The sequence below is a fragment of the Cervus canadensis genome, chromosome 13 (assembly GCF_019320065.1).
Source record: "Cervus canadensis isolate Bull #8, Minnesota chromosome 13, ASM1932006v1, whole genome shotgun sequence".
NCBI classification, from domain to species: Eukaryota; Metazoa; Chordata; class Mammalia; order Artiodactyla; family Cervidae; genus Cervus; species Cervus canadensis.
The window spans coordinates 13,258,793-13,273,980 of NC_057398.1; the positions used below are offsets into that span (position 1 = coordinate 13,258,793).

The 15,188-nt window shown below is 35.1% G+C and overlaps 1 protein-coding gene across 5 annotated transcripts in view; it reads right to left on the bottom strand.

Moving 5' to 3' along the window:
• Window positions 1–15,188, bottom strand: part of HMCN1 (hemicentin 1) — a 512,408-nt gene that overhangs the window by 153,301 nt on the left and 343,919 nt on the right. For 4 of the 5 annotated variants that reach the window (XM_043486095.1, XM_043486092.1, XM_043486097.1 and 1 more), the window contains 4 exons: window positions 13,289–13,570; window positions 11,468–11,635; window positions 7,178–7,291; window positions 6,399–6,485 (listed from right to left, as the gene is read on the bottom strand). In XM_043486095.1, the coding sequence (XP_043342030.1) occupies window positions 6,399–6,485; window positions 7,178–7,291; window positions 11,468–11,635; window positions 13,289–13,570 (651 nt within the window). The remainder of the gene's footprint in view (window positions 1–6,398; window positions 6,486–7,177; window positions 7,292–11,467; window positions 11,636–13,288; window positions 13,571–15,188) is intronic. The other variant, XM_043486094.1, reaches the window with a different exon arrangement.

The window sequence follows — 15,188 nt, forward strand, 5'->3', positions numbered from 1 at the left end:
ATAGCTATTCATTTAAAAATAAATTTGCAAACATAAGCAAATTTACAATAATAATCAGGCTTATATTTTAAAAATATACAAGTGAAACAGTTATATTAGTCTTTGTGTTTAACTAAATTTATACCATACCTTGGGCTTCCCTGGTGGCTCAGATGGTAAAAAATCTGCCTGCAATGCAGGAGACCTGAGTTTGATCCCTGGGTTGGGAAGATCCCTATGGCTACCCATTCCATTGCTCTTGCCTGGAGAAGTCCATGGACAGAGGAGCCTGGTGGGCTACAGTCCATGGGGTTGCAAAGAGTCAGACACATCTGAATGACTAACACACACACACACATACACACACACATACACACACCCCCATACCTTAGGCTATTACAATTAAATATTTTCATAGTAAAATACATTTAAAAAAGAATGGAGCATGCATTTTTACTAAAATTGTTACTCATGAATACCTTTATATGCATATTAAATTTCTAAAGAAGATTTCATATTATTGAGGGAAAGCTGCAAATAAGGAAAGCCTTTAATTAAACAATTCAACAACCAGGTATTTTGTGTTTATATCAGGATTCTAGCATAGATATACAGATAGATAGAAAGACAGAAATAAATAGTATTATTCCTTTAATATTTATAGCCTTTAGAAAAAATACCTTTCATATTTTTAAAGAGACTTTTAAAAATACTGTTTTAAATTGCTCAAATTTTTTATTTTTGAAAATGTAAAACTATAAAGACAAGTTCTGTTAGGAAAGTGGACAAGGATGATATATTAAGGCTCAACTGTATTGGCCATGAAGTCTGTTCTATAGCCCTAACAGGGCAGGAAAGCAAACTCACAGGTCCACCTAACTGCTGAGTATAGCACACATGTCAGGCACTCCGTGTCCTGACCTCACATCTCAGGAAGGGACAGTGGGCCTCACCCAAATAGAGACCCTGACAGAAAGGCCCATCTGTACAAGCATGCTACCAGCTGACCCAGACAGAATCCCAAGTTGAGCTGCATGGTGAAGAACTATCTCTGCTGAAGCAAACTTTTAGTCTGGAAATGGAGACCCTCAAGTGTGCAGATACCACTGCAAGGGATTGGTTAAACATGACACTTTACTGGAAACTAATAAAGCTCCAATAACAAAATAACTGACTCTAAAAATGTGGAGGTCTATGAATAATCCTCTTAAAGAGGACTAGTAAACAAAAGTAAGAACATAATTCATGAACAAAATGAGAAGTTCAACAAAGAAATAGAAACCACACACACACACAAAAAAACCCAAAAACCCCACAACCAAACAAACAAATCCTAGGGCTAAAGAATACAATGACCAAACTAAAGAATTCAAAAGAAAGCCTCAACTTCGGACTTGACCAAGCAAAAGAAATAATCAGTGAACTAGAAGATTTGAAATTATCTAAACAGAGGATCAAAATGAAAAAAAGAATGAAGAAACATGAAGAAAGCCTACAGGAGTTACGAAGTACTATCACCGAAGCAATATTCACATTATGGGAATCCCAGAAGGAAAGGAGAATGAGAAAGGAAGAGAAAGTATATTTAAAGTGATAATGTCTGAAAACTTCCCCAAATAAACATTTACATTCATGAGTCCCCAAAGATCCCAAATAGGCTGAACTAAAAAGGGCTACATTTAAATACATTATAACTAAATTTTAAATGTAGTAAGAGGGAAGCAACACATCACATACAAGGGAACTCCCGTAAGAGTAGGCAGATTTCTCATAAGAAACTTAGAAGGCTAAGAGAGAATAGCCTAAGATACTCTAAATATTGAGAAAAAAAAAAAAAGCGCCTGTCAACCAAGAATACTAAAGCTGACAAAATATGAATAAGAGATTTTCCCAAGCAAACAAAAGCTGAGAGTAACAAACAAAAACAAAAACCACCGCCAGACCAGTCTTCTAAGAAATTAAAAATGGCATTCTTAAATGGAAATAAATTAGATATTAGAGCAGAAATCAATGAAATAGAGTACAAGAAAACAACAGAAAAGATATAAAACTAAGAACTGGTTCTTTGAAAAGATAAAATTTACAAACCTTTAGCTAGACTAAGGAAAAAAGAGAGAGATGAGAGAGGATCAAAATAAGATTACAAATGAAAGAGGAGACATTACAACTGATACTACAGAACTGCAAGAACCATAAGCAACTACTCTCCAAAACTATAGCCAAAAAGCTGAACAATCTAGGAGAAAATGAATAAATTCTTAGAAATATAAAACCTGCCAAGGCTAAATCATGAGAACACAGAAAATTTTAAACAGACCAATTACTAGTAAGGACATTAAACCAGAAATCTAAAACCTCCCAACAGGGAAAAGCTAAAACCAGATGGTTTCAGTGATAAATTTTACCAAATGTTTAAAAAGGAATTAATATCAATTCTTCCCAGACTCTTTAAAAAATTGACACGGGGACATTCCCAAACTCATTTGAGAAGGCCAGCGTTACCCTGATACCAAAGTCAGATAAGAAAGAAAACTATAAGCCAATATCCCTGATGAATACAAAAAAAATTCTCAAAAAAAAAATATACTAGAAAATGGAATTCAACATTAAATTAAAAGGATCATGCACCACGATCAAATGGAATTCATACCTGGGATGCAAGGATGGTTCAAGACACACAAAAAATATAATATATCACATCAACAGAATGAAAGATAAAAATCACATATCCATATCAGTAGATGCATAGAAGCTTTTAACCAAATTCAACATCTGTTCATGATAAAAAAAAAAAAACTCAAGAAGTTGTATATAGAAGGAACATTCTTCAATATAAAATAGGCCTTATAACACCTCTGCAGCTAACATCATACTGAATGGTGAGAGTAAAAGTTTCTTTTTGAAGACCAAGAACAAGATGGGAGTGCCCACTCTCATCATTCCTATTCAACACAGTATTAGAAATCTGAGCCAGATAATCACACACAAAAAAGAAAAGGCATCACAATTGTAAAGGAAGAAGTTGTCTCTGTTTGTAGATGGCATGATTATAGAGAAAATCTTAAAGATTCCACCAAAAAAACCTGTTAGATTTAATTAACAAATTCAGTAAAGCTTCAGAACAAAATCAAGATAAAAATCAGTAGCATTTTATATACTAACAACAAATTATCTGCAAAAGAAATTTTTTAAAATCTCATTTAAAATAGCATTGAAACCAAAAAATACTTAGGAAAAAGTATAACCAAGGAAGTGAAAGATCCCTACATTGAAAACTATAAGACACTGATGATATAAATAAAAGAAGACACAAATAAATGGACAGATATCTTGTATTCATGGACTGGAAGAATTAATATTGTTAAAATGTCCATATTACTCAAAGTTATTTATAGGTCCAATACAATCCTTATGAAGATTCCCATGGCATTTTGTTTTTAAACAGATACAGAAAAAAAAGTCTTAAAATTTGTTTGGAACTACAAAACATCCTCAATAGCCAAAGTGATCCTGAGAAGGAAGAACAAAGTGAGAAGCTTCACATGTCCTCATTTTAAACTGTATTACAAAGCTCCAGTCATCAAACCAGTAAGGTATTCCATCAAAAAAGACACATAGCCCAATGGAACAAAATTATAAATGGAAAGATAAACTGATACATATACAATCAGGCGGTTCAAGAATACTCAATGGAAAAAAACATTCTTTTCAATAAATACTGGTGGAAGAACCAGATATTCACATGCAAAAGAATGAAACTAGATCCATATCTTATATTACGCATAAAAATTAACTTGAAATGGATCAAAGACTTAAATGTATGACCTGAAGCTCTAAAACTCCTGAAAGACAACATAGGGACAAAGCTCTTTGACACTGGTCTTGGCAATGATTTCTGAGATATGACACCAGAAGTATAGGCAACAAAAGCAAAAACAAACAAACAGGACTATATCAAACTAAAAAACTCTATGCAGCAAAGAAACCATCAACAAAATGAAATGGCAACTATAAAACAGGAAAAATATTTGCAAGCCACTATCTGATAAAGTGGTTAATATTCAAAATATGTAAGGAACTCATATAACTCAACAGCAAAACACACACACACAAAGATACAAAGGATTCAATTAAAAATTTGGCAATGGGCCTGAATAGATAATTTTGCAAAGAAGATATTCAAATGTCTGACAGGTACAAGAAAAGCTGTTCAATGTCACTAATCAACCAGGAAATAAAAATCAAAAACACAACGAGATAACACTTTACACCCGTTAGAATAGCTATTACCAAAAACATAGGAGTTGCAGATGTAGAAAATAAACTTATGGTGACTAGGGAATAAGAGAGGGGAAGGATAAATTGGAAGGCTGGGACTGACATATACACACTACTATATATCAGATAGGTAACTAGGAAGGACCTACTATATGGCACAAAGAAATCAGATAACTAATAAGGATCTACTGGATGGCACAAAGAACTCTCCTCAATACTCTAACGACCTATATGGGAAAAGAATCTAAAAAAGAGTGGATATATGTATATCAGATTCACTTTGCTATACTCCTAAGACTAACACATTGTAAATCGACCACAGTCCAATTAAAAAAAATTTTTTTTTAAATTACAGTTAATGACAAGTGTTGATGAGGATGTGAAAAAAAGGAATCCTTGGACACCTTTGGAGGGAATGTAAATTGGTATAACCCCTATGGAAAACAGTATCACAGTTCCTCAAAAAACTGAAAATAGAATTACTATGTGTCCAACAATCTGAAGAAAATGAAATCACTATTTCAAAGGAGACATCTGCATTTCCATGTTCACTGCAACATTATTCACAATAGCCAAGACAAGGAAATAACTTAAGTGTCCATAGATACATGACTGGATAAAGATAATGTGACTTATGAAAAACTATACATATAATTTAATGTTTTATTAAATACTATTATTCTATAATATATAATACTAATATTAAATACTATATATAGTGTGTGTGTATATATATATATTATATTTTAATATTATCCAGCCATGAAAAAGAAGGAAATCCTAACATTTGTGACAACATGGATAAACCTTGAGGACATTATGCTAAGTGAAATAAGTCAAAGACAAAGACAAATATGGTCTGATCTCTCTTACACACAGAGACTAATAAAATCAAACTCACAGAAATTGAGAGCCCATTAGTGATTGTATAGGTAGGGGGTTGGAGGTGGGATAAATAAGTGAAGGTGGTCAAAAAGCACAAAATTCTAATAACAAGATAATAATCATGATTACAGTTAATGATACTTATTGTATATTTGAAAGCTGCAAGAAAGTAGATCTTAAAAGTTCTAACCACAAAAAAAGTGTGCAGCTATGTGAGGTGATGGATGTTAACAGTGTGGTAGTCTCTCTCTGTGTGTGTATGATCATTATGTTGTTCACCTTAAAGTTATACAATATTATATATCAATTATATCTTGATGAAACAAAAATAAAAAAGAAATTTCTAAAAACCAAATGACAACATTAAGAAGCTAGAAGGCTCAAGATAAGATGTTATAAAATTTAGGCAGATAGTCTCTTTGCATAGTCGTTACCACATCATTCTAAAAAAAAGAAAACAGGTTACACAATGTATATGTGACAGTTTTTATATCTGCCTTTCTAAAATGAAAATACTTCCTTGCTTTCATAAATGTATTATAGGGCACCTAAACAACAAAGCAATAAATTAATTGAATCTTTCTTAAAACTCTTACTTTCTATAAAATGTATGGGCTGCTCCAGTTGTTGCATTAAAACTGCAAGGTCATGTCTTCACTAAACAGATGGTCTCAGAAATGTTCTCTCATAGATTTATTTGTATTACATACAACACAATGATTCATGGGGAAAGCCAGTAAAATTGGCTTTAGAATTTTCATTTTTATTCATCTCCATTCTCTTTATCATATACAAACATGTTAACTAAAGGTGACAATTTTGATCATAACTGATGGTGGGTAACTATTAGTGATGCTATCCTTTCACCAAAATTATTTCTTTGAAGAAAACAGTAAAAAGGAAAGGAAGGTACAAAAGGAGGGAAGGAAGGAAAAAAATAACAGGAGGTGGGACAGAAAACTCCTACCCACAAACAGAAGAATTAAAAAAAAAAAATTTTACCTAATTCAAAGAAAAGACCAGAATGTATTTCTTTCTCTGTCTCTGTTCCATGCTTCTTTCCCTTCCTTTTTTCACTGTTAAGAATTTCCTTTTTATCTCCATAGAATCTGAAAGATTTCCTCCTATATTTCTACCATCTATACTGGTCTAGAATTCAATTTCAAATGCTTGATTTTTCTCAACTAATTGTGATGTAAGTGAAGGCAATGGATAGCCAGTGAGCTGAGGAAGAATCTAAGAGATGAGCCCCTTACCTGTCACTTCACAAGTCAGTGTAACACTCTGTTTCTCTTTTACTTTCACATCTTCAAATGTATTTTCACCCACGATGTGAGGTGGTACTTGAAAAAAAAAAGAAAGAAAGAAAAAGGAACAATTGTAAAAGCAGTTTGGTTATTTATAGGTATCTATTTTATATTTTTTTATTAGGCTGCACCCTTTAAAACATTCCAAATTCTCATTATTATTTGTTTACTAGAACAATGTTACCATATTGCTTGATCAATTCTAAACTATAAAGTTACATGTCATAAATTCAATTATAATGAATTTTATTATATGTAAATCATAAAATCCAGATAAATATATCAACAAGTCAATAAGTAAGAAAATCTATTAGATACTTATTTCTCTCTCTACAGTTCAGATACACACTCACATTAAAAAAGTTATCACATTCTTAGAACACTGGTGAACAATTGTGAACTGACAAGACATGGCATTTCAGCCATTTTAATTTAACTGATTACATACAAACTATTCTGACATTGAATTCTTGCCAAGAGTCACAATCCAGGGGCCAAAGAATACATAAATATAAGATCAAGCTGCAGATAAATGTTAAATCTGCTTCCAGAATGTGTTTAAGATAATTTTATTTTTTTCTGTTGTTGTTGTCACTCAGTCGTGTCTGACTCTTTGTGACCCCATGGACTGCAGACTGCAGCACGCCAGGCTTCCCTGTCCTTCACCATCTACTGGAGTTTGCTCAAACTCATGTCCACTGAGTCAATATTGTAAACTGTATAAATACCTAATACTGAAAGCCGAAAGATTTTCCTTTCTTCACCAGCTGCGTTTCTTACAACACATGTATACTGGCCAGCATCTTCTGTTCTGATCTGTATCAATCGCAGAATCCTACCTCCTGGAGAAGCAAACCACCAGATGACTCAAGAAATCTGTAACTTTACAAGTTTGCCATGCAGTGCTGAATTTTGGTAAAATTTAATCAATTCACTTCAAAGTCCTTTAAAATGTATTTATGTCAAGCTTTTTTATAAATATCACATTTTAAGGCTGTATATAACAGAATGGATAATTCAGAATAATTTTCCAGTTTAATGGACAAAAAAAGTTAATACAAACCCAGGTGACACCAAGCAAGAAATGGAGTTTCACAGAAGTGATGTTTGAACATAATCTTGAAAGGTAAGCATACTTTAACACAGAAAGGAGTCAAGAGATACCACTGTAGGTAGAGTATGAGGATATAGAGGTAGAAAGTAGGTGTGGCACCTAAAACAGAACAGGGGGAGAAGATAGTGAGAGATGAGACCAGTTGGAGTATGACCAATTTTGAGGATTCTGTGGGTGCTCAAAGGCAATGTTAAGGAATTTAGGCTTTATTATGTTCACTAAAGGCTATGAAGTATGTAAACAAAGTCATGGTATGATTCGTACTTTAGAAAAACAACTGTGACAATGTTTAGGAAAAGATTCCCAGTTTTCCATGGAACATATGAAATGGAAACATTAGAAAGAACACTATACCAACAACCCAGATAGGAATGACATCAGTTATATAAGGGATGGATGAAACCATGAAGACTGACAACCAGTTTTCAATTTGAGTTTCATGGAATTCTAGAGCTATTTATATCAATGTTTATGAGGGTCACCTCCCTTTATTAGCATGACTCTGATTTTTTTCCTCCTTATAGTCTGAACTTCTACATAATGAAGAAAAGATTCTGGTAGACTGGGAATGAAACTGATATGCTGAAGGGTGTGATTTGGAGGAAAATTCCTCTTAAGGATCAAGGAAAGAGGAGTCAGCAAATGAGACTGAAACATATTGAAAGAGCAGAGTCCTTGAAATCGTTTGAGAAGTAATTTCTAAGAACAAAATGTAAATCACTTCTTAGATTTTGTAATAATTTTTCATTTGGTATATTTTTGCTTAGTACTCTGAATTTGAACTAAAACAATTGAAATGGTTAAACATAAAATTTTCATGTAAATATTCACCTGGATCTGAATTCATCAGGAATTTCCATCTGCTTTCTGTTTTTATAAACACAGCAAGTCCTCATTGAGCTTTTTTTTTCCTTTAAGCAACCTACTTATCCTCAACCCACCGAAAGATGAACTTTGTCTAGCATCTTACTTGGACAAAACGGATTACCAAATTTAGTCTTTTTCCTCAGTTGAATTTAAGTAAGCAAAGTTGAATACAAAAATTCTCTAAACATGTCAAAAAACTTATATTAATTAAGAAAAGATTCAAGCACTCACTACTACTTCAGATTAGTGAGACCGTGAGACCATACTATGATGCCAGTTGAGAGGTATTATTAAAACAATACAACTTTTATGAGTCATTGCTGGCTCAGCAAACCTCAACCTCATAAATCTCACGATCTTTCTTTTCTCTTTGTTTCCTGGTCCTCTCCCTCATTCCAGTGAAAGACCAAAAAAAAAAAAAAAAGATTTGACAGTAAGTTAGACCTAGATGGAGACATTTCTTGTACCTATTAAATTTTTATAGCAGCTATCTGTTCTTGGCAGGTAACTTCATAACAATGATAGAGCCTTCAACAATGTACTGCTTTCAGGAAAACTTAACGTCTCAGGAGAACTAATCTTAATGAAACAGAAAGGGGCAGCAGATCAAGGAACGAGAGAGTCATACGCCATTAGGTGATTCTCAGTCATCACGTGCACAACACACATGTTCAGACTGTAAAACTGAATGACTCCTCTGGCAGCATCACAAACGTGAAATACTTCTAACGTGTTCGCTCAGGGATCTCCATTTGCTAGTCAAGCGAAACAAAACTATATGATAAAACCAAAACACTACTCCTGTGAATCTATTACAGGCCAGAGTACCTCACTCTGTCTTGACTTTTTCACTTCCAGGAGCTCTGATGTAGTTATATTTAAAAAGTTTCCTACTTTTTCAGCAATTGAGAATGGAAAAAAAAAAAACAAAAACAATACAAGGATATTTTTAAGAGAAGAAGATAAAGTGTTCAGGTTTTTGGTAACCAAATTATAAAATCTTTGCCATGAGTATGCATTCTCTAAGATCAACAGAGGATGGAAAATGAACGTACTGTAGGACATGGGAAAGTTTCCCAGGATAGGGAGACCCAAACTTTTTAGCTGGTTGTCTATGACAATAAAAGGAAACATGTTACTGGATGCTTAGGACATAAGCAGGCACAGTGCTAGCTGCTTTACACATATTAACTCATCTTTATAAAAATCCCTAAATACTACTAATATCTTCACTTACAAGTGAAGAACTGAGGTTAGCAAAGTGAAGTAACTTGCCTGAGGGCACAGATCTAGTATTGTAGGTAATGTGTGCATGCACGCTCAGCTGTGTCTAACTCTGTGACTCCATGGACTGGGGCCTGCCAGGCTCCTCTGTCTATGGGATTATCCTGGCAAGAATCCTGGAGTGGATTGCCATTCTGCTCTCCAGGGGATCTTCCTGAGTCAGGGATCGAACCTGCGTCTCCTGCATCAGTAGGCAGATTCTTTACCACTGGGAAGCCCATTACAGGCAATAAATATTGATAATAATTATTTTTATTTATATAATTATAGGCAATAAATATCATAACTACAGCAATGTACGTTTCTCATTTAGTCCCTATCATTTATAGACCAAGATCTTGAAGAAATATATAATAGAATATTTAGATCTAATTCAAATACAAGGAAAACATCTTTTCTGAAAAATCCTTCAAAAATGGGAATTTAAACTTTGAATACACTTAGGGGCAAGGAGCTCATTACCTCTTAGAATAGTTCATCTTGACTTTCAACAACACAAATATTTTTTTAAAGTTGTTCGTATTTGGACCCAAATCTGTCCCTTACTTTTAACCTCTGGAACTACACAGAACCAACATAATCTCTTCTACCCCATGGCTCTTCAAGTATTTAAATGTAATTTTCACTATGAGATCATCAGGTTACACAAAGTTTATTTTTTCAGATTAAACGGAATCAAGCATATAGCTTATTTTGCAATCATTGGCCATCATGGTTATCCTCCATGAAAATATTGTCAATAAATACTTCTTACATCTTCCTAATGAGTAAGATAAGTTCAGAATACAACCAGTCATGTCTTACTGGTAAAAACATATTCAGGTGGCAAAACACTGTATTTGCTTTTCGCAATAAAACACCTTACACTGTTAATGCATACTCAATCACTAACACAATTCAGAGATCTTTTTATATGAAGAATTTTGAAGCAATATTTCTTAGCAAAACCCCAATTTTCATCACTGGTTTTTGAATGTAAGTACTGGAGTCTACTTAACTTTCATTTTGTTAGGTTTAATTCAGAAGTTCCAGAGTAAGATGTGTTTGAATTCAGACATCCTCACTCAACACGTTAGGTATTCTTCTAAGTACCCCTGCTTTTTATTACCCATAAACTTGGAGAGATTATTTTCTTAGTCTGTATCCAAGTCATTAGTGAAAGGAGCCAAGTGTAGATTCCAGGGGCATGCCCCAAGACATCTCTCTCCACACTATATCTATAAAGAATAAGATAATAGATTTTCCTACATAATTAGATGAGGAATCAGCAGAGTATATTCTATAATAACGATGAAGTCTTAGCTCAAAAGAAACTATCCCATCTTGGAAATACAAATCTCACTTAGAACAGCCATGAATAAATTCAAACACTTTGTTTGAATATGGAGTTATGTTATATAACATTATATCCTCTAGGCTCTGGTTTCAATTCCAGTACTTCTTTTCATTCTTCACTTTTCAAATCAGTTTGTACTCATTCTAGCATGAATGCTCTGACATCCCCATGAATTAAGTAATAATCGAGTGCCAAGATTACTCTTTCAAAAGGATCCAGAGATATTTAGAGATTTTCCCCATTGTCCTATAGCTTCTGATGTCGTTCCAAAGTGTTTTCTTAATATGATCAGTGGATATTATAGTAAGCAGTTAGCTCAAAAAAGGAAAAAATAAAACATGGAGATATGAGAAATTAAGGAGAAGCTGTGGCCACAGGAAGCTAACCAGATTACCAAGCTACAAGAATTTTTAATACCTGAGAGGATTCGCAGGGAGCTGCTAAGGTTGATGGGCCACCCATCTTTAAGCCACGTAATTGAAGGCAGGGGAATTCCTGAAGCTTCACAATTTAAGGACACTGAGCTTTTTTCCACCACACTTATATTTTCGGGTGTCCTGTGGTTTCCAATGATGCTTGGAGGGGCTGTAAGACAAAGGGCCAAATTCTAAATAGTTTATTCTTAAAAATAATTTTCTGGTCAACACTAGCAAAATAAACAATGACAACAATGAGATGATGATGATGATGATGACTGACATTCCTGGAAGTAAAAATGTGAAGGAGCTGCCTGAGACTCAGAGATCAGCTAAGAGGGGCAGAGGAGGGCGAACCCAGAAGCCTAGAGAAGACAGGAGTGACCAGCTCCTAGAGGGCAAGTATGCCTTGTGGGTGAAAACATGTGAAACACACAAAGCAGGCTGAGAAGGCAAGTTTGGGCGAAGAGCAGAGTACAATCAGGATAGTCTGAGGATGGGATGGCAGGTCAAATTGACCCAACAGGCTTGGACAAGTGCAAGGGCTGGGTTAGAGAACTGGTATTAAAATTCAATTAAGCCAACACCAGAAGATAGAGGAAACAGGCTACACACAGGCCTTGAGTGTCTCTATATGTCCCTCAGTAGTCCAGGGAAAGATACCCCTCCATCATGTTTTCCTTCTGTACAGAGCAGGGCCAGTGACACTCTACTTTCAGGGTCTCACAGAATTGAAGCAAGCAGAGGACTGAGTCAACTGGAATTTATCATAATCTGAGATCTTGATTTCTCAACATCAGTCTTGCCTAGGAAATTTTATGACAGACACTCTTGTTAATACACCTGACCTAAATGTTCTTTCCTAGAGGATTGATCAAATAAAGTATGAAACATTCAAATAATGCAATAAGCACCTGTTAAAAAGAATGAAAAAACCCCCACAATTTAACTAAAAGATACATAAGACTGATTCCTTTTCAATCATAAGCTTGATTCACACATTGCTTGCAAACGATACTGGACTTTATGCATGTTTTAACTGGAATTAAGTTGGAAGACTAAGTCTATTAGATTTACCGTTGGTTCCATTGATTTAAAAACTCCAACTCAAATCATATGCATACAAATAGGTGTCACACATAAATAGGAGTATATGTGTGTCTGATCAATTCCTACTGACATTTATGCTCATTATTTAGAATTTTAAAGCTGATTTCAATACAACTTATACCCAACTGAAGCTGAGTCAGTAAGCTGTAAGGAATCTAGATTTACACTTGTCAAGTCAGCTAACGTGGAAAACATAGAATCAACGAATATTACTTGGGATGTCATTGGATCAAAAGTATTTGAAAAAGATAATTATTGACTTCACAATGTGCTTTTCTAAAAGAATATCCAATATATGCTTATTTCAGCAAAGTAAGACAAGGGAGGTCAGGCATAGAATGCTAAGTGATAAGACTGATCTAAAGAAGTGGTATAAGTATAGAAAATTGTTGTTGTTCAGTCACTAAGTTGTGTCCAGCTCTTTGCGACCCCATGGAATGCAGCATGCCAGGCTTCCCTGTCCATTCACCATCTCCTGGAATTTGCTCAAACTCATGTACATTGAGTTGATGATGTCATCCAGCCATCTCATACTCTGACACCCCTTTGTCCTCCTGCCCTCAATCTTTCCCAGCATCGGAGTCTTTTCCAATGAGTAGAAAATAATAGACTATAAATAAAACACTCAACACCTGAGGTCTGTATCTCCCATCCAGGAGGCTGTAGATTATATCAGCCAGTTAATAGACTTAAGGAGCCTCTTTATACTTACTGTGTACACTTAAGTCATATTTTCTGTCAGTCATTCCTGCTATATTCACAGCAACACACACATAACGGCCTGTGTCAGACACATGAACATTCTTCAGCTGAACAACACGACCTTCATCCATTATTTCCATTCCCCTTCCTTTGGTCAAAGGGCGGCCATCTTTCATCCAGCTCACTGTTGGTTGAGGAATACCTTCCACCTCACACTCCAAGGAAATGCTCTTTCCTCGAGTTACAATGATTTCAGTAGGGTGGCTACCACTGTTGGATATAGTTGGTCGAGCTGGGGAAGAAAAAAAAAGAAAAGAAATAGGAAATGTCTGCCTCAGATAAGGCAGAGTACAGACGTATGTGCTGTGCTGTGCTCAGTCATGTCCGACTCTTTTTGACCTCATGGACTGTAGCCTGCTGGACTCCTCCGTCCATGAATTTTCCAGGCAAGAATACTGGAGTGGGTTGCCATTTCCTTCTCCAGGGGATCTTCCCAATCTAGGGATCGAACCCACTTCTCTTGTGTCTCCTGCATTGGCAGGCAGATTCTTTATGCTGCACCACCTGGGAAGTCCAAGTCTTATGTAAGAATTTTCATCAGGTAAAGTTAAATTCATTTTTTTATGTCAAAAAATTAACTACAAAGAAAAAACCTAGGACTAGTAGACATGGCATTGCCATATTGAGAGGTGGAATTCTTCTCTAATGTTTCTAAATGGGTTCGTACCTAAACTCAGTATAGTAAGGAAAGAAAGCTCCATTAGCTACTCTTCCTGCTTTGGAGACATTAAACAAGTTTTTGAACTTATCATCATTTGTAGCTCCAACCTATATAAGTCTTTCTAGTACTAATTTTAAATAAATACAATAGTATAGTTCATGACCCAATGTCCATTACCGGTTCCTTTCTTTCACCCACTAGAGGAGTTGGAAAAACTGTTTCTCCGCCTTTAGAAATTGTGGTGACGAAACAAATCACTGTAGATCTAAAAAATCTGAATGAAGGTCTGCTGGCAGGGGTAAAGTGAGGGGGCAGATTTGTGAAATTTTTTGCTCTCCTGCTATAAGAGAAAGATAATATCCCTTCCCCTTCTTTTTGCCTTCAATGTGGACTTGACACTACAAACACAGAAACCAGAATCTTGAGATCACAAAAGGAGGACCAGGAGGATCCTAGATCTCCTGTCCTGTCCTGATAAAAGTAAGATGCTGACCAACTTTAGTGACGGCCAACCTCAGCTTCTCATTATGTCAGAAAATAAATCTCTATTTGTTTAAGCCACCGATGGCCAGTGATTCTGTAACCTTACAGCTAAATTCACCTAATGGAACCTGATTCCAAGAAAGAAGATTAAACAAACTCAAAGACATATCTGTGTGGGAAAGAAAATGGACCCGTGTTAGTAATCCTGTGTTCAAGTGCCAATCCTGTCATACACAAGTCATATGACCTCAGCTAGTCATGGAAACTTCTCTGGGCTTAAGTTTTTGCTGATATAAAAGGGAGGCCATATTTTTGTCTCATATCATAGTTCATGTAGAGATTAAATGAGGTAATGCAAATATTTTAAATACTTTAAAATTTTACATAAATTAAACAATCTTTAAAATGGGATATTTGAGGGAATCTGGGGGAGAACCGGTACATGTATGTGTAGGGCTGAGCCCCTTTCACTGTTTACCTGAAACTATCATAACGTTGTTAATCAGCTATACCCCAATACAAAAGAAAGGTTTAAGGTAAACAAACAAACAAAAATGGATATTTTTACATACTGTAACTACACCCAATGATACAATGCCATTCTCCCCATTTCATGTCTACCACCCTGCCTCCAACAAATCATAGCGACACTGTGAGTCTGCCATCAGCGAGCTGATGCAGAAATGGACAGCTGTATAACTGAATA